The sequence below is a fragment of the Rattus norvegicus genome, chromosome 2, assembly GCF_036323735.1.
Source record: "Rattus norvegicus strain BN/NHsdMcwi chromosome 2, GRCr8, whole genome shotgun sequence".
NCBI lineage: Eukaryota > Metazoa > Chordata > Mammalia > Rodentia > Muridae > Rattus > Rattus norvegicus.
Window position 1 is genome coordinate 177,920,354 of NC_086020.1, and position 20,894 is coordinate 177,941,247.

The 20,894-nt window shown below is 45.4% G+C and overlaps 1 protein-coding gene across 25 annotated transcripts in view; it reads left to right on the plus strand.

Annotated features, from left to right (window-relative positions):
* Positions 1 to 20,894, plus strand: part of Nup210l (nucleoporin 210-like) — a 119,329-nt gene that overhangs the window by 76,707 nt on the left and 21,728 nt on the right. For 13 of the 25 annotated variants that reach the window (XR_010063631.1, XR_010063632.1, XM_063282260.1 and 10 more), the window contains 11 exons: positions 1,369 to 1,497; positions 3,401 to 3,528; positions 4,728 to 4,860; positions 7,798 to 7,860; positions 8,963 to 9,142; positions 10,429 to 10,509; positions 11,006 to 11,137; positions 14,298 to 14,456; positions 14,883 to 14,974; positions 18,397 to 18,575; positions 20,209 to 20,380. Coding sequence is in view for 20 of the 25 variants with exons in the window: in XM_063282260.1 (XP_063138330.1) it covers positions 1,369 to 1,497; positions 3,401 to 3,528; positions 4,728 to 4,860; positions 7,798 to 7,860; positions 8,963 to 9,142; positions 10,429 to 10,509; positions 11,006 to 11,137; positions 14,298 to 14,456; positions 14,883 to 14,974; positions 18,397 to 18,575; positions 20,209 to 20,380 (1,448 nt within the window). In the remaining 5 variants the exon portion in view is untranslated. Of the gene's footprint in view, positions 1 to 1,368; positions 1,498 to 3,400; positions 3,529 to 4,727; positions 4,861 to 7,797; positions 7,861 to 8,962; positions 9,143 to 10,428; positions 10,510 to 11,005; positions 11,138 to 11,687; positions 12,795 to 14,297; positions 14,457 to 14,882; positions 14,975 to 18,396; positions 18,576 to 20,204; positions 20,381 to 20,894 lie in introns of those variants that run through there. The other 12 variants (XR_005500328.2, XR_005500329.2, XR_005500330.2 and 9 more) reach the window with 12 other exon arrangements.

Sequence of the window (20,894 nt, forward strand, 5' to 3'; positions counted from 1 at the left end):
TGCACCACCACCACACCTGACTTGATCTGTTCCTGAGTTAGTTTTATTTTGCTTTGTTTTTTCAAAAAGGTTTTTAAGACAGGATCTTACTGGTTGCCCTGGCTGGCCTGTTACTCACTCTGTAGACAGGCTGGTGTTGGACTCTTAGAGACCCACCTGCCTCTATCTCACAAGTGCTGGGGTTAAAGGTGTGTGCCACCATGCCTGCCTATAATGTTTGTGCTTAGTAAAATGTTTATTACTAGCTTTTGTTTTCTTTTTTTCAGAGCTGGGGACCGTTATTACTAGCTTTTAAGTTATGTGTGTACACATGTTTCGGTGTGTGGTTTCTACACTGAGTGTAAGAAGCCACTGGAGCCAGAGAAGGGCATCTGATCCTCTGGAGCTAGAGTTACAAGCAGCTGCGCACCACGTCATGTGGGTGCCGGGGACTGACTGGGGACCTCTGGAAGGACATTATGTGCTCTTGACCGCTAAGCCATCTCCCCACCCCAGCCCCTGCCATTTTTTTTTAAATTGAAGACTGGATTGCTGGAGAGATGGCTCAGTGGTTAAGAGCACCGACTGCCCTTCTAGAGGTCCTGAGTTCAATTCCCAGCAACCACATGGTGGCTCACAACCATCTGTAATGGGGTCTGATGCCCTCTTCTGGTGTGTCTGAAGACAGCTACAGCGTACTTATATATAATGAATGAATACATTTTTTTTTTAAAAAAAGGAAGACTGAGACAGGTATGGACATAGGATGATCGAAGCACTCTGCCACACAGTAGCTTTGGAATGAAGACAGAGAAGTCTGCTAATCCATTTCCACCACCATCTGCAGTCACAGCTGTTTAGTTAGGGTTGTATTGCTGTGAGCAGACACCATGACCACAGCAACTCTTATAAAGGACAGGGTTTCCCTGGGGCCAGCTTATGGTCCTAACTGTAACTTTAGTCCATTATCATCATGGCATGAAAGCATGGGGGCACAGGAGGCAGGTATGGTGCTGGAGGAGGGCTGAGAGCTTTACATCTTGATTAGCAGACAAAAGGAAAGTGTGTACTACTCTGGGTTTAGCTTGAATATAGGAGACTTCAAAGCCTACCCCCACAGTGACACACTTCCTTCAACAAGCACACCTAGTCCAATAAGGCCAAACCTCCTAATAGTGCCACTCCCTATGGGCCAAGCATTCAGACACAATACGTTAGTCTGTGGGCCATACTTAATCAAACTAACACAATAGCACATATCTACATGATTTTCATTCATGAAATCTGTTCCCTGGTGGTATATGTTAGATGCTACTGAATTTCAAGTTTCTTAACCTCTGTTTCCATGTATGGTTTTGCTGCAACTAAAGACCATCTTCTTCCTTCTAGTTAGTTCCAGCACATCCTGGATTTCTAACCCTGAAAGTGTATGACCTGTGCCTGGCCTACTTGGGTCCAGCAATGGCCCAGGTCAGGGTGTCAGACATACAGGAGGTAGAGCTGGATCTGATCGATAAGGTGAGAGTTGTTTTATCTGATAAAGTCAGAGAATTGTTTCATGTCAGAAATGACACAAGTTTTATTCATTGCCCCTTCAATATATTTTTTTTTGCCCCTTCAATATTTTAATGCAATCTCTCAACTACAGTTCCTGCCAAGATCTTAGACGAATAAAATGTCAGCCCTTAAAATACCACCATTCGCCGGTCCCTTTGGCCATTGTCCAATCTCATCCCTCAAGAGCGTGTCATCTTCCAAAATCGACTGTCATCTTTTCCATAAAAACAAATCAAATGAAACAAAAACCCAAACAGCATTCCAGTGTTAAACATGATGAAAATAAGAGAAATAAAATGGGTATTTTTAGGTTGGTTGTTTGTTGAGGAGAGTCTCACCCTATTGCTCAGGCTAGCCTGGAACTCACTATGTATACCCATGTTATTTCAGTTAATCAACAATTCTCCCAGTTGCTAAGCTTCAGCCTTAATTCATGTCTGATTAAGTAAAATGTTTTTTAAAAAAACACTTAAACCATGCATGGTGATATATACCTATAATCCCAGCATTTAGGAGTCTGAAGCAAGATCAAGATATTGTAGCCACTCTAGGCTACATTGGAAGAACTCGGCTCAAAAAATAAAAGGGGGTCATGAGAAAAATACAAGCCTAGTGCAATGCTAACAAAAAATTTACTTTTACAGCAAAAAAAAAATTTTACTTTTAAAATATCCAAGAAGGAACCTGGCATGGTGGTGCTTACCTTAACTCACAACAGAAGCAGAATCAGGCAGATCTTTGTAAGTTCAAGGCCAGTCTGATCCAGGACAGACAGGGATACCTAGAGAAGCCAAGTCTCAAAAAAACCAAACAGGGTGGTGATAACACAGGCCTTTAATCCCAATAATGAGGAGGCAGAGGTAGGCAGATCTCTGAGTTTAAGGCCAGCCTGGTCTACAAAGTGAGTTCCAGGATAGCCAAGGCTACACAGAGAACACGGCCCTCTCTAAATACACACACGGGTTGGAGGGGTTCAAAATAGGATTCCTCATGTGGATCCCTGACTATCCTAGAACTCACTCTTTAAACTAGGCTGACCTCAAACTCATAGAGATCTATCTGACTCTGTCTCCCAAGTACTGAGATAAAAGGCATACACTATTACCTGGCTAATAATAAATGTTTAAAATCCAAGAAGAGACTGGGGATGCAGGTCAGTTCATAGAGTTCTTCCCTGGCCTGCATAAACCCCTGGGTTTACTGTCCACACCAATATACTACGTGTAGTGGTGCAAGTCTGTAATCCCAGGAGTGAGGGCATCCACTGAATAGTGAGTTCAAGGCCGTCTCAGCAGGAAACCCTATCAACGCAACAACAGAATCCAAAAGGAAGGCACAGAGGTTCATTCCTTCAAGCCTAGTACTCGGGAGGCTAAGATTGCCATGAGTTTGAGGCTAACATGGTGTACATAGTGAGGTCCAGACCAGCCTGGGCTACAGGGTTAGACACTGACTTAACTTAAAAAAAAAAAAAGAAAAGAAAAAAGAGCAAGCCCTGAATGCAGACAGCAGAGTCAGGCAGATCTTTGTGAGTACAAAACTAACCTATTCTAAACAATGAGCTTCAGGCCAGGCCGGACTACAGAGTAGGGAGGGGTGCAAAGGAGACACAGACAAACAGAAACAGGTGGATGGCTAGGTCGTATGTACAGGCATGCACATACACTCAAGTAAATACGTGTAATTGAAAAGAGTGAATAAATCCTCGGAGCTGGGAGGGACGAATAGTACACCCAGCGTCAGGGGGAGTTGACCAGAGTGTACCAGGAGCACCTGTCATGCACAGAAATGTCTGCCCCTCAGAAACTTAGCCATCTTTGCTTAATGAACACCTGTCCCTTGCTGCCTTTTTTTCAACTACTAGGTGGAGATCGGTAAAACCGTGTTAGTGGTTGTGAGGGTTCTTGGCTCTTCTAAACACCCTTTCCGGAACAAGTACTTCAGAAACATGGATGTCAGGCTGCAGCTGGCATCTGCCATTGTCACCCTGCGGTGAGTTCCACTCAGTACCTCTCTTCTCCCTCCTGGTGGCCTCTCAGCTTCCCTTAGTTAAGTCCGATTGTTTTCTGTCCTTTCTGTAGCCGTCTCAGTCCATACTCTCTCCTCCATCAGTGTCTCTGGGAAGTATTTCGTCCAGGCTGGGTGCTGTGGTGCACACCTGTAACCCCAGCACTCATGAGGCAGAGACACAAATGTCACAAGTTTAAGGCCAGTCTGAGTTACACAGGACTCCCTCAAAAAATGAAAATAATGGGGCTGGAGAGATGGGTCAGTGGTTAGAGCACTGGCTGGATCAAATCTGGATTTGATTTCCAGCTTGCTTGGTGGCTTACAGCTATCTGTAACTCCAGTTCCAGGAGATCCGATGGCCTCTTCTGGCCTCCTTGGCCACCAGACACACAAGTGATGCACAGACATGCATGCAAACAAAATACCCATACATGTAAAATAAAAGCATAAAATTAAATATTAAAATTAAAATAGTCAAGATTCCTGAATGCCTTGTTTAAGTACTAAAATATGTCATTGTCTAAAACTCTCCTTGGATGTTATCTTCTGGGAGTGCCCCAGCCAGCCTGGAAGACCTTCAAAATTGTCCAGCAAACCTTCTTGGTAGTCTCCTTCGAAAAAGAAGACATGCAAGGACTTCCTGAGCACAGTAACTTACACCTGTCATCCCAGCACTTGGGAGGTGGAGACAGGATCATGAGTACAAGGCCATCCTGGGTTATATGAGATTCTGTCTCAAAATACAAAGAGAAAGGGCCAGGGAATTTGGTCTTTACAATGCTGCCACTCTGTTCTTACCACACTTAATCCTTTCAGCCTGAGAAGAAGGGTTTGCTCCCCAGAAACTTCTTTCTTTTTTTTCTTTCTTGAAGGAAATTAGTCTTGACTCTGGAGATTCATTTTGTGGAAGGTCCATTTAGCAAGAATTAAATTATATTAAGCATCTTAGAAAGATGAATTACTACACTGATCCTTCTCAAAACCAGATCTTAGCAGGGCTTAGTGGCATTTTTAATTAATCCTTTAATCCCAGCACCATGAGGCAGAGGAAGACAGATCTCTGTAAGTTCCAGACCAGTCTACATAGAAAGTCCCAGGATAGCCACTACATAGAGGGAGACTGTCTCAAACAAGCAAAAACTGCCAGATCTTTCTGGCCAATACCTCATGGGTCTTTGCAGATTAACGGAAGACCAGGATGAATACTCTGAAAACTACATGCTCCGTGCTGTCACTGTTGGACAAACCACACTTGTGGCCATTGCCACAGATAGAATGGGGAGGAAATTCACATCAGCGCCTCGGCACATCGAGGTGAGTAAAAGCCCTCAGGTCCTCACTTCGCATCATGGTCCTTTCCCGTTTATACAGAATATGTTTTCCTGGGTAAAATGAACCAATTTTTTCTCCAATATTAATAAAGACATGGAATATACTTCTTGTAGAAAATTTAGAAAGCACACATAAAAAGTTTATATGTATATGTGTATGTACATATATGTGAATGAGATAGTGAGACAGCTCCTCTGGTGAAAGCGCCTGATAGGAAAGGCTGATGACTACCTGAGTTCAATCCCTGGAACACACAATAGAAAGAGAACTGACTCCTGGAAGTTGTCCTCTGCCTCCACACATAAGACATGTATACACATATACACTAATAAGCCAGACATGGTAGCACCCACTTTTAGTCCTAGCACTGGGGAGGCATCAGCAGGTGGATCTCTATGAGTTTAAGGCCAACCTGGACTACAAATCGAGTTCCAAGGCAGCCAGGAATGCACAGTAAGACCCTGTCAAAAAAAAAAAAAACAAAAAAACAAAAAAAACCCACTAACCCACTAAAATGAATTATAGTCACTTTCTCTCAACCTTTTTTCTGTGTGTGTAAGTGTTTTGCCTATGTGTGACTGTGCACCATGTAGAAGGTGCAAAAGATAGGCCAGAAGAAGTGTCAGCTCCTCAGAGAGTAAAGTTGCACATAGTTGTGAGCTGTCATGTGGATGCTGGGAATCAAACCTGGGTCCTCTGGAGGAACAACCAGTGCTCTTAACCACTGAGCCATCTCCCCGGCTTCTTCATCTCTCTTTTCCCTTCTATCTCTCTCTCTTGGCATCAAATTCCTAACCTGCCTCAGCCTTCTCAGCAGGCAAGCACAGGCGTGCTCCAAAGCGGCAAGCTCTTCCGTGTGTATACTTTATGTCATGATAGGATCTCACTTTGTAACCCAGGCTGGTTTAGAACTCACTATGTAGAATAGGTTGGCCTTGAACCCAGAGATATCTACCTATTTCTGCCTTCCTTGTCCTGGATTAAAGGCAAGTATCACCATGGCTGGCCTCTGAATATTTAACATAAATAATACAACCTTTTTTTCTTATTATTTGTTTTTTGAGACAATATCTCATGTATTCCAAGCTGGCTTTGAACTCATTTTCATGAGTGCTGGGGTAACAGGCATCTACTACCTACACCCCACTTTATATGGTTCTGGGAACTGAACCCAGGGCTCCATGCGCACTAAGCAGGTACCCACTGAGTCACACCCTCCCCACCCTACCTACAGTTTTCATCTTAGTCTTATATAAGAAGTAATCTCCTAGGGCTGAGAGGATTGCAGCAAATGTACGGAGACCTGAGTTCGTTGCCCTGTGCCCACATGAAAAGCCAGGCATAACACGCCCCCTTAATCCCAGGCCTGGGGAGGCAGAGACCCACATGTCCAGGGAGTTTGCTGGGCAGTCGGCCTAGCTCAGTCATTAGCTTCAGGTTCAGTGAGAGACTCTGCCTCAAACAATAAGGTAAAGAATGGTTCAAGAAGATACCCAACCTTGACCTCTGACCTCCACAAACATGCACACAATACACATATATACAAGCATGAAGACATCTGTAACTTAAACAGTCCAGCGAATGTTTGTCAAAGTAATTTCTTATGCCATTAGCAGATTATTATAGGACTGAAGATGTAGAGATGTGGCTCAATGATTAAGAAGATTTGTCGCTCTTGCAGAGGATCTAGGAAATAGGTCACAGCATCCAGAGGGAAACTCACAAAACCATCTATAACTCCAGTCTTGGGATCTGATGCCCTCTTCTGACCTCCAAAATATGGTGCACTGATATATATGCAGTCAGAATACCCACACATATAATGTAGAATTTCTTTTTACCTTTTAAAATGAGGACTGTTAGGGGTTGGGGATTTAGCTCAGTGGTAGAGCGCTTGCCTAGCAAGCTCAAGGCCCTGGGTTCGGTCCCCAGCTCCGAAAAAAAGAAAAAAAAAAAAAAAAGAAATAAAATGAGGACTGCTGCAAGTTCAAGGCCAGCCTGGTCTGCATAGTAAGTCTCTGGCAAGCCGGAGCTGCATTGTGACACCATCTGCAAAAAGCAAGATTGATAGATAATTAAAAGATAGAGGCTGGGTTGGGGATTTAGCTCAGTGGTAGAGCGCTTACCTAGCAATCGCAAGGCCCTGGGTTCGGTCCCCAGCTCCGGAAAAAAAAAAAAAAAAAAGATAGAGGCTGAAGTTGTAGCTCGGCAGAAAAATGCTTGCCTAGCATTCATAGGACCCTAGGTTCTGTCTCCAACATGAAAAAACAAGAACAAAAAAGATGACTGTCAGGGTTGGGGTTTTAGCTCAGTGGTAGAGCGCTTGAGGCCCTGGGTTCGGTCCCCAGCTCCAAAAAAAAAAAAAAAGAAAAAGAAAAAGAAAAAAAAAAAGATGGCTGTCAGCCAGATTTTTACATGTTTGATACACTACAGCTGTCTTCAGACACACCAGAAGAGGGCATCGGATCCCATTACAGATGGTTGTGAGCCACCCCACAGTGTGGGTGCTGCATCCTCCAGAAAATCAACCAACGCTCTTTCATGTTTTAAGCTGATATACACCTGACAATGAACCATGTTGTTTTCTCTACTTTATGGAAAAGAAAGAAGCTTTAGGTATAATCTTACCTTTTTTACATTTATTTTGCGTGTAGGAGGGGCACTCATGCCACAGGTGAAAAAGGCCAAACCGGGTCGTCAGGCTTGGTAGCAAGTGCCTTTACCTGTAAACGTAATCTTAATGAGTAGGCAGAGTGAGTTGCTTAAACACTATTGAATGGTTTTGCTGATACAAATAAAACCAAAGTGCATAGTGTGGTGTTATTGTTTGTGTGCAGTGAGCAGTTTCCTTAGGGGAAGGCTACAAACAACAGAGCCCAGAACCCACAGTGGCTGATGCTGCCCCTTTGCTTCCCCCAGGTCTTTCCTCCATTTAGACTCGTTCCTGAGAAAATGACCCTGATTATCACTAACATGATGCAGGTGAGCTCTCCTAGGCTTTGGTTCTGGATTTAGTTTTGTTCTTTTTTTTTTTTTTTTTGGTTCTTTTTTTTTCGGAGCTGGGGACCGAACCCAGGGCCTTGCGCTTCCTAGGTAAGCGCTCTACCACTGAGCTAAATCCCCAGCCCCCTTGTTCTTTTTTTAATAATTTGTATCTTACTTTTTATATGCATTGGTGTTTTACTTGTGTGTATTTATGTTTGAGGATGTCAGATCCCCTGGAACTGGACTTACAGACAGTTGTGAGCTGCTATGTGGGTGCTGGGAATTGAACTCAGGTCCTCTGGAAGAGCAGCCAGTGCTTTTTTTTTTTTTTTTTTTTTGGTTCTTTTTTTCCGGAGCTGGGGACCGAACCCAGGGCCTTGCGCTTCCTAGGTAAGTGCTCTACCACTGAGCTAAATCCCCAGCCCCGCAGCCAGTGCTCTTAACTCTGAGTCATCCTTCCAGCCCCTTAGTTTTGGTTTTTGGGACAAGGCCTTGTTAAGCAGCTCAGGCTAGCCTCGAACTCCTGACAACCCTCCAGCCTCAGACTTTCAAGTCCTAGGATTGCAGATGTATGCCTGTGATCTATAAAAATCTATATTGATGATATAGATGGTTTTTTACACTTGATCTTAGCCAAAAGGCTGAGAAGCGATTAGATGATTTTTTTAAAAGATTTATTTAGTTAGTTAGTTTATATATGTACACTGTAGCTAGTGTGTCTGACAACCAGAAGGGGGCATTGGATCGATGAACCATCTCTCCAACATGCTTTAAGTGTTAAAAAAAAATGCTTTTAAAGCAGAAAATATGATTTGCCTTTTCTGTTTTACATGCACACATACTGTCCTCTGCAGTGTGCCCAGCACAGCTGGGTCTAATGAAGAAGAAAGGAAGCTTTCCTGTCAACGACTCGAGTGGCATAAACACTGTGGAGCCCTGCGGGCTGTTTGCAGCACACGTTTCTTCTGCACACACTTGTGTTGATGCAGCGCGTGCTGGCCTGGAAGTAGAGGAGTCACGTTACCTGAAAAAACAAATGTTGAGAAGAGGGGTGTGGCTTTATGTTCTTCCAGGCATTCATTAGTGTTTTAAATTCCAGATAATGTCTGAAGGTGGCCCTCAGCCCCAGTCCACCATTCACTTCTCTATCAGCAATCAGACTGTAGCTGCTGTTAACAGGAGAGGGCAAGTTACAGCCAAAGTGGTGGGCACGGCTGTTGTACACGGCACCATCCAGACAGTGAATGAAGACACTGGCAAAGTCATTGTGTTTTCCCAGGTATCTTTGCTGTGCCGTTTCTGCTCCCGAATCTTGGGGTGATGTGTAGGGTTGTGGGTCCTGCATCTGCTCCACCACAGGGCATGGCTGCTTGGGGAGGCAGGACACAGAGAGTTTGACTGCACTTGTCCCAGGCTGCTGTGCAGGATGTGTGCTGGACCACAGGGAAGTCCGGAGGCACTGCTCAAGGTGGCTGTGAGGCCCAAGTCAGGCAGAACTGGTCAAGGGTCCGTCCTCTGTGATGAGGCCAGGGCCATCCGGTTCTCAGGCTCTCGGGCATCCAGGCACCGCTAGGAGCCAAGGAAGAGCTGAGAATGGAGTGAATGGAGTGGGAGCTGGCAGCCTGGATCCCAGGGTGGGATGGAGGGTAAGGAGGAGCTCTGGCTGGTCCTATGTGGAGCATCCTTGGCTTGACTGCAGGCTTGGGCTTGATGGCGGTCATGGCTAGGAGTGCAGACAGGCCTTCTAGGAGACTAGACGGTGACTCAGTAGGCAAAGGCCTTCTCCATGACTCCCCACAGTGAAACCCGATGAAAAGAGACAGTCTGTGGTTCCAAACCATTTACTGCCAAGATGGGAAATGGATGTGTAAAACTATACCCCACTTCTCAGGATGTGCCTGAGGTTAAATTCTTTTTGCAGGGAGGAATGTCTGGGAAGAACAACTTATTACTTATTGGCTAAGCCCTCCAGGCCTCTAGGTATCTCATTAGCATGGAGATTTATCTTGAGTCTACACGACCACAGGTCCCTCTCTTTCCCTGTTGTCTGGGTCTGAGACGTTAGGGATGCCTCATCTGCATGTGGAGGGGCCTGCAGCATTGCCCTTACATAACTGATGGCCACAAATTTATGGGGGACTGCAGCTAGTGGCAGGGGACTGGTGCCTGGGAACAAGTAAACTCCTACCATCCCTTCATGGTCTCCAGGGCTTCAAAGCCTTTAGCTCAACCAAGGACCAGGCTACCTCTTGTGGTCCACTGCCCCATAGTCATGGGTACAGGTGATGAAGAGGGTGCCAGGGTATCAGGAGTGTCCTTCTGGTGCCCCTCATCTGGCATAGAAAACACGTGGGCTTTAGTGGAGAACCCACAGAGTTCTTGGCACTGTTGTAAGATGTGGTTCCTATCCTTTATAGAACTTTTTTATAAGAAAAAAATCAAACATACATGGTAGGGATTTTGATGTTGTTGAATATCAGAAGCAGTATAATGAGCTTGTTGTAAGCATCTCTGCCAGCCCACAGAAGCCTCCTGGCCTAAGCTTGCTCTCCACTTGTTGAGCAGGATGAAGTCCAAATTGAAGTTGTCCAGCTCCAGGCTGTTAGGATCCTTGCGGCTGCGACCCGACTCGTCACAGCCACGGAGGTCAGTTGCACAAAGCAAGTGTGTAAGTGGGTCCTCCTTTGTTCCTCTCTCCTTCCCCCACATCTGCTCTTTTAAAAAGATTTATTTATTTTAATTTAATGCGTATGGGTGTTTTCCTGCCTGTCTATCTATGCATGCCTGTTGCCCATGGAGGCCAGAAGTTGTAGGATTTCCTAGAACTGGAGTTACAGACAGTTGTGAGCTACCATGTGGGTGCTGGGAATGGAACCTGAGTCCTCGAGAAGAAAACCAGTGCTCGTAATGGCTGAGGCACCTTTTTGGCCCCCATGTGTGTGCTTTTCTTGATACAGGGTCTTATGTAGCCCTTGCTAGCCTGAAACCCAAGACAATCCTCACGCCTCAGCCTCCAGAATTCTGGGATTCCAGGTGTGCACCATCGTTCCCAACTCTGGTATGAGAGCCATGCTCTGGGCTCACTATTTGGATAATGGTAGGCAGGCAGGGTATACAGCACAACACCACACTTTCTTTTCAGATGCCAGTTTACGTCATGGGAGTGACTAGTACCCAGACTCCTTTCTCCTTCAGCAATGCCAGCCCCATGCTCACATTCCACTGGTCCATGAGCAAAAGAGATGTGCTGGACCTGGTACCCAGGCATTCAGAGGTACGATTTACCTGTGTATGCATCACCATGAGGGTTGTAGGACTTATCTTTAGCTTTTAATTGCAGGGTATACATGCGTGCAGGTGTCCTTGGAAGCAAGAGCACCAGGGTCCACTGGAGCAAGCATCCCAGGCAGGAGTGAGCTGGGGTCCTCTGCAAAAGCAAGCGCTCCTAACCACTGTTCCTAGGCCCTTCACCCTCCACAAATGACAGGGCGTCATTGTTTTGTACTGGCTGTCCTGCCCTGGAATTCTCTGTGTGGACCAGGTTGGCCTTGAACTTGCAGTAATCCTCCTGCCTCTGCTTTCTGAATGCTGGAATTCCAGGCACGGATGGCATCATGTCTGGCCCACCTCAGGGATTCTTTTGTTGCCCAATGTTATCAAGAATCGTTTATTATTTAGGCTTAAATTGACACAATTTCATGCAAAAGCTTATTACTTAAAAAATAATTATAACACATGCAGGAAATGTAGTTTATTTGTAATTCAAGTGAAAGACAAAAAATTAGTAACACAGTATCCTGTTTCTGGAATTTATTTTTTCCCAGGAATTTAAAATTCAATCTGGAATGTTGTGAGTATCAGCTTCTCTTTTGTACATTTGTCAATGTTCACATCTGAGAATTCAAATTTCCAGAGTCTCTTCTGATTGCTGATGACATTTCTTGGCCTGCTTACCTCAGTTTAGTGTATCGTGAACTTTAGTGCTTTCAGTAACTCGGTAACACCCATAAAGTGCAAGCACGAGGCCCTGGGTCTTTAAATCTAAAAAAAAAAGATTGTGTTTAACCTGGGCAGAGTGACGCACACCTTTAATCCCAGCATTCTTTGGGAGGCAGAGGCAGGTAGAGGCATGTCTCTGAGTTCTAGTCTAGCCTGGTATACATATCAAATCTCAGGCCAACCAGAGCTACACCTTCCTTGTCTCTAATAAAAAGAAAAAGACTTGGGAGGGGGACACCCATAAGGAAGGGGAGGGGGGAGGGGGATGTTTGCCCGGAAACCAGGAAAGGGAATAACACTTGAAATGTATATAAGAAATACTCGGGGCTGGGGATTTAGCTCAGTGGTAGAGCGCTTACCTAGGAAGCGCAAGGCACTGGGTTCGGTCCCCAGCTCCGGAAAAAAAAAAGAACCAAAAAAAAAAAAAAAAGAAATACTCAAGTTAATAAAAAAAAAAAAAAAAAAGAAAAAGACTTTGAAGTTTTTGAAGATGGTTTTCATGCCCATCCATCACACCTCACACTGAAGCCTGAAAAAGACAAAGGGGAACTACACCGAGGGATGCCTTTCTTCTCTCCCATGTATGTGAATGGCTGACTTGGAGATTACACAGAAGGATGCTTGGAGTCTTGCCAGCCTTGGCTGACCAGCACAGAGGCTTGCTTTGCTTAGGCTGCCCATGCTGCTGGGAACAGGAAGGGAAATGAGGGAAGAAAACAAGTCCTTAAATGAGGTGTGGTAGGGGCTAGAGAGATGGCTCAGCGGTTGAGACACTGACTGCTCTTCCAGAGGTCCTGAGTTCAATTCCCAGCAACCACATGGTGGCTCACAACCATCTGTAATGGGGTCTGATGCCCTCTTCTGGTGTGTCTGAGGACAGATACAGTGTACTCACATACATGAAGTAAATAAATAAAATCTTTTAAAAAAAATGAGGTGTGGTAGAACATATTGGGGGGTGTTGTTGTTTAATATACAATTCGTTTACTTTTACTTTCATGTGTTTTCATCTTTCACCTGCACATACATCTTTGAGAGTGTCAGAAGTCCTGTATCTGGAGTTACAGTCAAGTTTGGGCTGCCATGTGGGTACTGGAACCTGGGTCCTCTGGAAGAGTGCCAGTGCTCTTATCTGCTGAGCTACTTCTCCAACCCTGCTAGAACACACTTGGAAGCCTAGAATTTAGGAGGTCGAGTCAAGGAGATTGAAAATGAGGCTTGCTTGTACAACATAGTGAGACCCTTTGTGGGGGTGGGAGGCGGGGGGGGGGGGGAGGAAGGGAAGGGAAAAGAAAGGAAAGAAGGAACAGAAAAGCCCAGTGTGGTGGTGTATCCCTATAATCCTGGCACTAGAGAGGCAGAGACAGGAGGATCAGGAGTTCAAGGTCATCATGAAATACATAGCAAGATCAAGGCTGGCCTGGGGTATATGAGATTTTGTCAAGAGGCTGGAAAGATGGCTCTTCCAGAGGACCCAGGTTTGGTCCCAGCACCTATATGGTAGCTCACAATCATCTAACTCTACTCCCAAGGGATCCAACACTCTGTTCTGGTCTAATGGGGACTGCACACACACACACACACACACACACACACACACACACACACACACACACACACACACACACACACACACAGTGCACAGAGCACAGATATAATGCTGGCAAAACACCCATACACATAAAACAAAACTGAGAATAACTAGTGGGCTGGAGAGATGGCTCAGCGGTTAAGAGCACTGACCTTTCTTCAAGAGATCCTGAGTTCAATTCCCAGCAACCACATGGTGGCTCACAGCCATCTGTAATGGGATCTGGTGCCCTCTTCTGGCAGGCAGGTGTACATGCAGATAGAGCAGCCATATACATAAAAATAAGTATTTTTTTAAAAACCCATACACATAATATTTTTAAAGATCTCTAAAACAAAATAGATTTGTCTTAGTTTTTTAATGAAAAGAACTAAGAAAGAAAAGAGGAAGATCCTATTTTTAAAATGAGAGTAAGGAAGAAGAGAAGGGAAAGGGGGAGAAGGGAAGTTACAAAAGGGGAGAGGAGAGAACAGGCGTGCTGCACCATACAGCCCCAGGTCTGAACTGAGGAAGTATCTGGAAGTGACCTGGACGTGGGGTTTTGAGACAAGGTCTCTATTATGTAGCTCTGGCTGTCCTGGAACCCCTTTGTGTACCAGGCTGGCCTCAGAAGCACAGAGATCCACCTGTGTCTACCTCCGAGTGATAGGATTAAAGGCCTGTGCCACAGCAACTGGGGACCTTGAACTCTTGATCCTCCTGCCTCTGCCCCTTGAGGGCCTGCCGAGGCATCCCCCTTGATGTGCTTGGGATGGAACCCAGGCCTCCCTGTATGAGAAGTGAGCACAGAGCCTCCAGCCCAGCCCCAGTGAATACTTTCTCACCCCATCCCTTTACTGTCTAGGTATTTCTACAACTTCCGGCTGAGAACAACTTTGCCATGGTTGTTCACACAAAAGCCGCTGGCAGGACCACGATCAAGGTCACGGTCCGCAGTAAGAACAGCTCCTTCGGTCAGTTTGAGAGGAATGTGCTCGAGCTGTCCGATGAGATCCAGATCCTGGTAAGCACCCACCTAACTCTTGTCTCTCTGAAGCAGGCAGGCCGCGTGGGGTGCCCGGCACGGCTCTGACCTGTAGCTCTAACTAAGTTCTCACACAGTATTCACTATTCTAGAAAAAGCTGACTGCTTGCTGCCGAAGCCTGATGGCCTGAGTTTGATTCCTAAAACCCACACGAAAAAGGCAGATGGTGGTGCACATCTGTAATCCTAGTACCCTACAGCTGAGAGTCTCAGACAGAATCCCCCTAGAGTGGCACGACAGAAATAAAAGAGGTCCTGCTTCAATAAGGATGGAGCTGTCCTCTGACCTCCACACAACACACAGTCCCCCTGGATTGCCCAGAGAGGAGACGCATCCACATGTGAATAGATATCATAACTTGTATTCTCCCCTTCAATGAGGGAAAAATTATTTTCTCCCACTAGGTATTTGAAAAACTCCAACTTTTCTATGCAGACTGCCAACGTGAGCAGATTCTGATGCCTATGAATTCTCAGCTCAAGCTACACACCAACAGGTAAGGAAGAGGAAGGAAAGTAGTTTCTGATGTGAAGAAACTCCAGTACAGTGTTGCGCACAGGGGCTGGAGAGGTGGCCCAGCAGGTAGTCTGAACACTGTACCCAGCAAGCCACTGGGGCACAGGCCACAAAACTGTCCTCCGACCTCTACACTCATCTCTCCCTCTCCCCACCCCTGTCTTTGTCTGTCTGTCTGTTTCTCTCTGTGTGTCTTTCTCTATCTGTCTCTGTGTGTGTGTGTCTGTCTGTCCGTCTGTGTCTCTCTCTGTGTCTTTGTTTCTCTGTGTGTGTGTGTCTGTCTCTCTCTGTCTGTCTCTGTTTGTCTCTGTCTGTCTGTCTCTGTTTCTCTCTGTCTCTGTCTCTCTCTCTCCATTTCTCTGATAAATAAAGTTTAGGGCTGACAAGTGCTTATAAATGTACTTAGGGGGCTGGAGAGATGGCTCAGTGGTTAAGAGCACCCAACTACTCTTCCAGAGGTCCTGAGTTCAATTCCCAGCAACCACATGGTAGCTCACAACCATCTGTAAAGAGATCTGATGCCCTCTTCTGGTGTATCTGAAAACAGCAACAGTGTACTTATATATAATAAATGAATAAATCTTTTAAATAAATAAATAAATGTACTTAGGGCATGAGCCTGATAACCCAAATTTGACCCCAGAACCAAAAAGTAAGACGTGAACCAGATGGCTTGGAAGTACAGCAGCAGGAACAGCTTGTGCACACCTGCATGTGGTGGCACATCTTAGCTACATTTAATACTAAATTTAAAAAAAAAAAACAAACATTCTTAGGGACAGGCAGTGAGGACTCTTGGGAGGCAGAGACCAGGTGGATCTCTATGAGTTCAAGGCCAGCCTGGTCTACAGAGTGAGTTCCAGGACAGGCAAGGCTACACAAAGAAACCCTGTCTTACAGGAAAAAAAATAATGTTTTTAATTGAATTTGGAAAGAGCTGCCATTTACTTTTTTTTTTTTTTTTTTTTTTTTTGGAGCTGGGGACTGAACCCAGGGCCTGCGCTTGCTAGGCAAGCGCTCTACCACTGAGCTAAATCCCCAACCCTACCATTTACTTTTAAGTGGTTTTTCTAATCTGAATAATGTTTCAAATGAAATAATTTATACAACATAAAAATAACCAAAAATAACCTAAAAGTGTGTGAGTGCATATAAGAGTGTGTGTATGGGGCTGGGGATTTAGCTCAGTGGTAGAGCGCTTACCTAGGAAGCGCAAGGCCCTGGGTTCGGTCCCCAAGAAAAGAACCAAAAAAAAGAACCAAAAAAAAAAAAAAAAAGAGTGTGTGTATAAGAATGTGAATGCATGTGTGCGGGCTGGAGAGATGGCTCAGCGGTTAAGAGCACTGACTGCTCTTCCAGAGGTCCTGAGTTCAATTCCCAGCAACCACATGAAAAAAGAATGTATGTGTGCAAGTGTGAATATATGTGTGCGTGTGTGTGTGTAAGAGTGTATATGTGTGTAACAGTGTGTGAGTGTATGTGTAACAGTGTGTGAGTGTGTGAGTGAGTGTATGTGTAACAGTGTGTGAGTGTGTGTGTAAGTGTATGTGTAACAGTGTGGGTGTGGGTGTGCGTGCACGCGTGCATGCATGCACAGGTCACAGTGAGCACGTGGAGGACAGTGTTTATCTTCAGCAATCAATCCTCTCCTTTCCTGATGGGATCCTAGGATCAAAATCAAGTTGAGCTTTTGTGTCAAACACTTTTACCCAAGTTGCTGTGTCCCTAGTCCAAAATAACCTCCATTTTGTATTTTGAGACAGGGACTCTTCGAGTCCAAGCTGGCCTCCACTCCTTATGTAACTGAGGGTGACCATGGCCTCCTAACGCTTCTACCTCCTCAGTGCTAGGAGTTCAGATGTGTGCCACCATGCCTGACTTCCCATGTGTTTGGGACAGGGTCTGGACATCTTGCTCCTACTGAGCTGTGTGGCTAAGATGTGCCACCACACCCCACTCATTCTTCCTCTTTGCCTGTTGTGAATGTGATGCTGTGGCTGTCATTCGTGAATGAGTATTTATTTGGATATCTTTTTCAATTATTTTGTCCAATAATTTTCTAATACTCAACAGGATTTGCGCTTTAAGGAGAAAAGCATAGGCCTAAGGCTAGTGGTTTATACCTGTGGTATCAGCCCATGAAGGGGCAGAGACATGTGCTGGCTAGTTTTATGTAAAGTTGACACATGATAAAGTCATGTGAGAGGAAGCAACCTGATTGAGAAATTGCCTCTATAAAATCAGGCTGTAGGCAGGCCTGTAAGGCATTTCCTAATGATTGATGTGGGAGGATCCAGTCCACATGGGGTGGGGCCACCCCTGGGCTGATGGTCTTAGGTTTTATAAAAGAGCAGACTGAGTAAGGCATGAAGAGCAAGCCAGTAAACTGCACCTTTCCTTCCATGGCCTCTGCATCAGTTCCTATGCCCAGGTTACTGCACTGCTTGAATTCCTGCCCTGATTCCCCAGCAATAGGCTGTTCCTGGAAGAGTCAGCCAAACAAACCATTTCCTCCCCAAGTTGCTTTTTGTGTGTTTTATCACATCCGTAGAAACCTTAGCTAAAATAAGACAGGAAGATCAGAGCTTCAAGGTCATCCTTGTCTACCGAAGGAGTTTAAGGTCAGCCTGGAATACAGAGACTGGTGTGTGTGTGTGTGTGTGTGTGTGTGTGTGTGTGTGTGTGTGTGTGTGTACACCAAAGCTGGGCATGATGACTCACACCTGTATATATCAGCACTAGAGAGGTGGGGGAGAGTCCAGTGTCAGGTTAGCCTTTAGCCGGGTTACAGAAGACTTTTGCCTTAAAACAGTTGTATAGTCTTTGGGTCTGGTTAATTTTGGTGTATGATTTTTTCTTTTTGACTTAATTTGTGACTTTTATGTGGGAGAACTTTGTTTGTGGTGAAGGGGGACAGGGTCTCTCTGTGTATGGAGCTCGCTATGTAAACCAGACTGGCCTCAAATTCAAAGATCCACTTGCCTCTGCCTCCCAAGTGCTGGGATTAAAGGCCATCATGCTATGTTCGAGACTTTCATTTTCTTTCTTTCTTTCTTTTTTTTTTGGAGCTGGGGACTGAACCCAGGGCCTTGCGCTTGCTAGGCAAGAGCTCTACCGCTGAGCTAAATCCCCAACCCCGGCTTTCATTTTCTTAATCATTTTTCTTTCTTTTATTTCTATGTGCATGTGTGTGTTGTTGTATGAGCTGACATGCTCCCTGTGCACTTTGTTTTTTAAGTTTTTAGTTTTCTGAAATAGGGTTTTCCTGTCTGGCCAATGCTAGCCTAGAGCTTACTCTATGGTCAGGGCTCCTTTGGCAAATACGCAAGTACAGGCCTTCACCCGCTTCCCTCCCATCAGACAGACTTCCCACGAGTGCTACCTGCTCTGTTTACCTCCTAGAGAAGGCGCAGCCTCTGTGAGTTCCCGTGTTCTCAAGTGTTTCCCTAACTCCTCCGTCATTGAAGAAGATGGTGAAGGACTCCTGAGATCTGGATCCATTGCGGGTACTGCAGTATTGGAAGTCACTTCTATAGAACCTTTTGGAGTCAATCAAACAACTGTAACTGGAGTCCAGGCGAGTCAGGGACTAAATCAATAAACAATGGGACCCGTGGTATAGCTTAGTACTAGAGTCCTTGCCTAGCATGCAGAAGCTTGGGGTCTGATCCCAGCACCTCTAAAACTAAGTAGATGGAATGCCATGGCCTGGGAGGAATGTCCTCTCATGAAAATTAGGAGTTTCCCTGGAAGCCAAATGAGCGTGTCAGAGCAGATCCTGAGGTGGCTTCAAAGCATCATATGAAAACAGACCTTCGGGCTGGAAAGATGGCTCAGTGGTTAAGAGCACTGATTGCTCTTCCAGAGGTTCTGAGTTCAATTCCCAGCAACCACATGGTGGCTCACAACCATCTGAAATATACATTAGATAAATAAAAATTTTTTTAAAAAAGTTAAAAAAAAAAAAAGAAAACAGACCTTCACGTCCTTGATGGGAGGGACCAGCCTCACAGCTTTGCAGAGATGGGTGAGAGCAGGTACAAAAGTGCTTCTGTTAGAATCTGGATTTGAGGGGTTGGGGATTTAGCTCAGTGGTAGAGCGCTTGCCTAGCAAGCACAAGGCCCTGGGTTCGGTCCTCAGCTCCGAAAAAAAAAAAAAAAATCTGGATTTGAAGCTGGGTATGGTGGTGCATGATGGTAATCCTAGCACTCAGCAAGCTGAGGCACAAGGGTTGTTGCATATTCAAGGCCATCACGGGCTACAGAGTGAGACTATATCTCAAAAAATAAGTAAATGTCTGACTTCTTGTAGAATTAACATTTTTAGAGTGAAAAGAGAATACTCAGAATGCTTCTTGGCCTCCTGGCCCAGATAAATGTTGAAAAGGTCCCAGAAGCATGGTAGTCTAACACCAGTCTTTGGGTATTAGATATGTGCTATATTCCAGCCCGTATGTTAGTCCTGCTGTGCCCATTACCTCTTTTTACTGCATAAACTATGAAGTGATGCACTGGGATCAGATGGTTTTTCTCTAACTGTAATATAGCTTTCATATTATGGGGAAAATGTACCACATTCCTGATAATCAGTCATGTAGTGATGGACCCCAAGCACTCTGCAGAGAGCAGACCAACCACACTCCAGCCTCTCTTCACCTACCAGCTTGAACAATAAAGCAGTCATTGCCTGTGCCATCACATTTCTTTCCACTATAAGCTCTTTCCTACAAAGGAATACTGGTGCTGGGGAGATGGCTCAGCAGATACAGCACTCATGCAAGCCTTAGTTCAGATCCCCAGAACCCATAGAAGAGACAGATGCAATGGTGCAAGCATCTGTCATCCCAGTGGGCTTACAAGAAGTGGGAAGCCAAGACTGAAGAAACTCCACAACCTCAGGGGACTGCTAGCCTGGCTTCCAGGGCAGTCAGGAGGCCTGGTCAATATAGGAAGGCAGGGGGGTTGGGGATTTAGCTCAGTGGTAGAGCGCTTGCCTAGCAAGCGCAAGGCCCTGGGTTCGGTCCCCAGCTCCGAAAAAAAAAAAGAAAAGGGAAAAAAAAAAAAGATAGGAAGGCAGGAACCAACACAAGATAGTTGTCCTCTGATCTCCACACACATGCCACACAAAGCCTCAAGGCCTGTGGCCTTGGTTGTAGATTCTAGAGTGTGATAGTGTCGTTCTCTGTACTAGTGGGTTTTGTCTCCCACAGGTAGCACCAGTGACTTACCTTCGGTTGAGCAGCTACCCCAAGCTATACACAGCACAAGGAAGGACCCTGTCAGCCTTTCCTCTGGGCATGTCTCTCACCTTTATTGTTGAGTTTTATAATAACATTGGAGAAAAATTCCACACCCACAATACTCGGCTTTATATGGCTCTGAACAGGTATGGAGGTCGGCCCTGTGGTAGAAACCTTACAAATTAACTCCGTGCTCTGTGGCAGTCTCAGCAGGTTCCTCCCACACTCTGAACTTGGAATCTGACCTCCATTCCTTTCCTCAGAATGAAAATAATGAGCCACGAGTGGTGATATCCCTGCGTGGAATTCCTGAAATAAGGAATGTGAAGTGGAAAATCTCAGACTCAAAGCAAGCAGAGCAAGCATGGGCTCTGTGCACACACACACACACCACACACCACACACACACACAGCACACATACACACCACACACACCACACACACACCACACATACACACCACACACACACCACACACACACAGACACACACACACATAGACACACACACACAGACACACACACACATACACACATACACACACCACACACACACACAGCACACACACATACACACACACACACACACACACACAAATATAAATCTAACAGTATTTTTGAGAGAATATTGTCATCCAGAGACATGGTGATGCCTGCCTTTG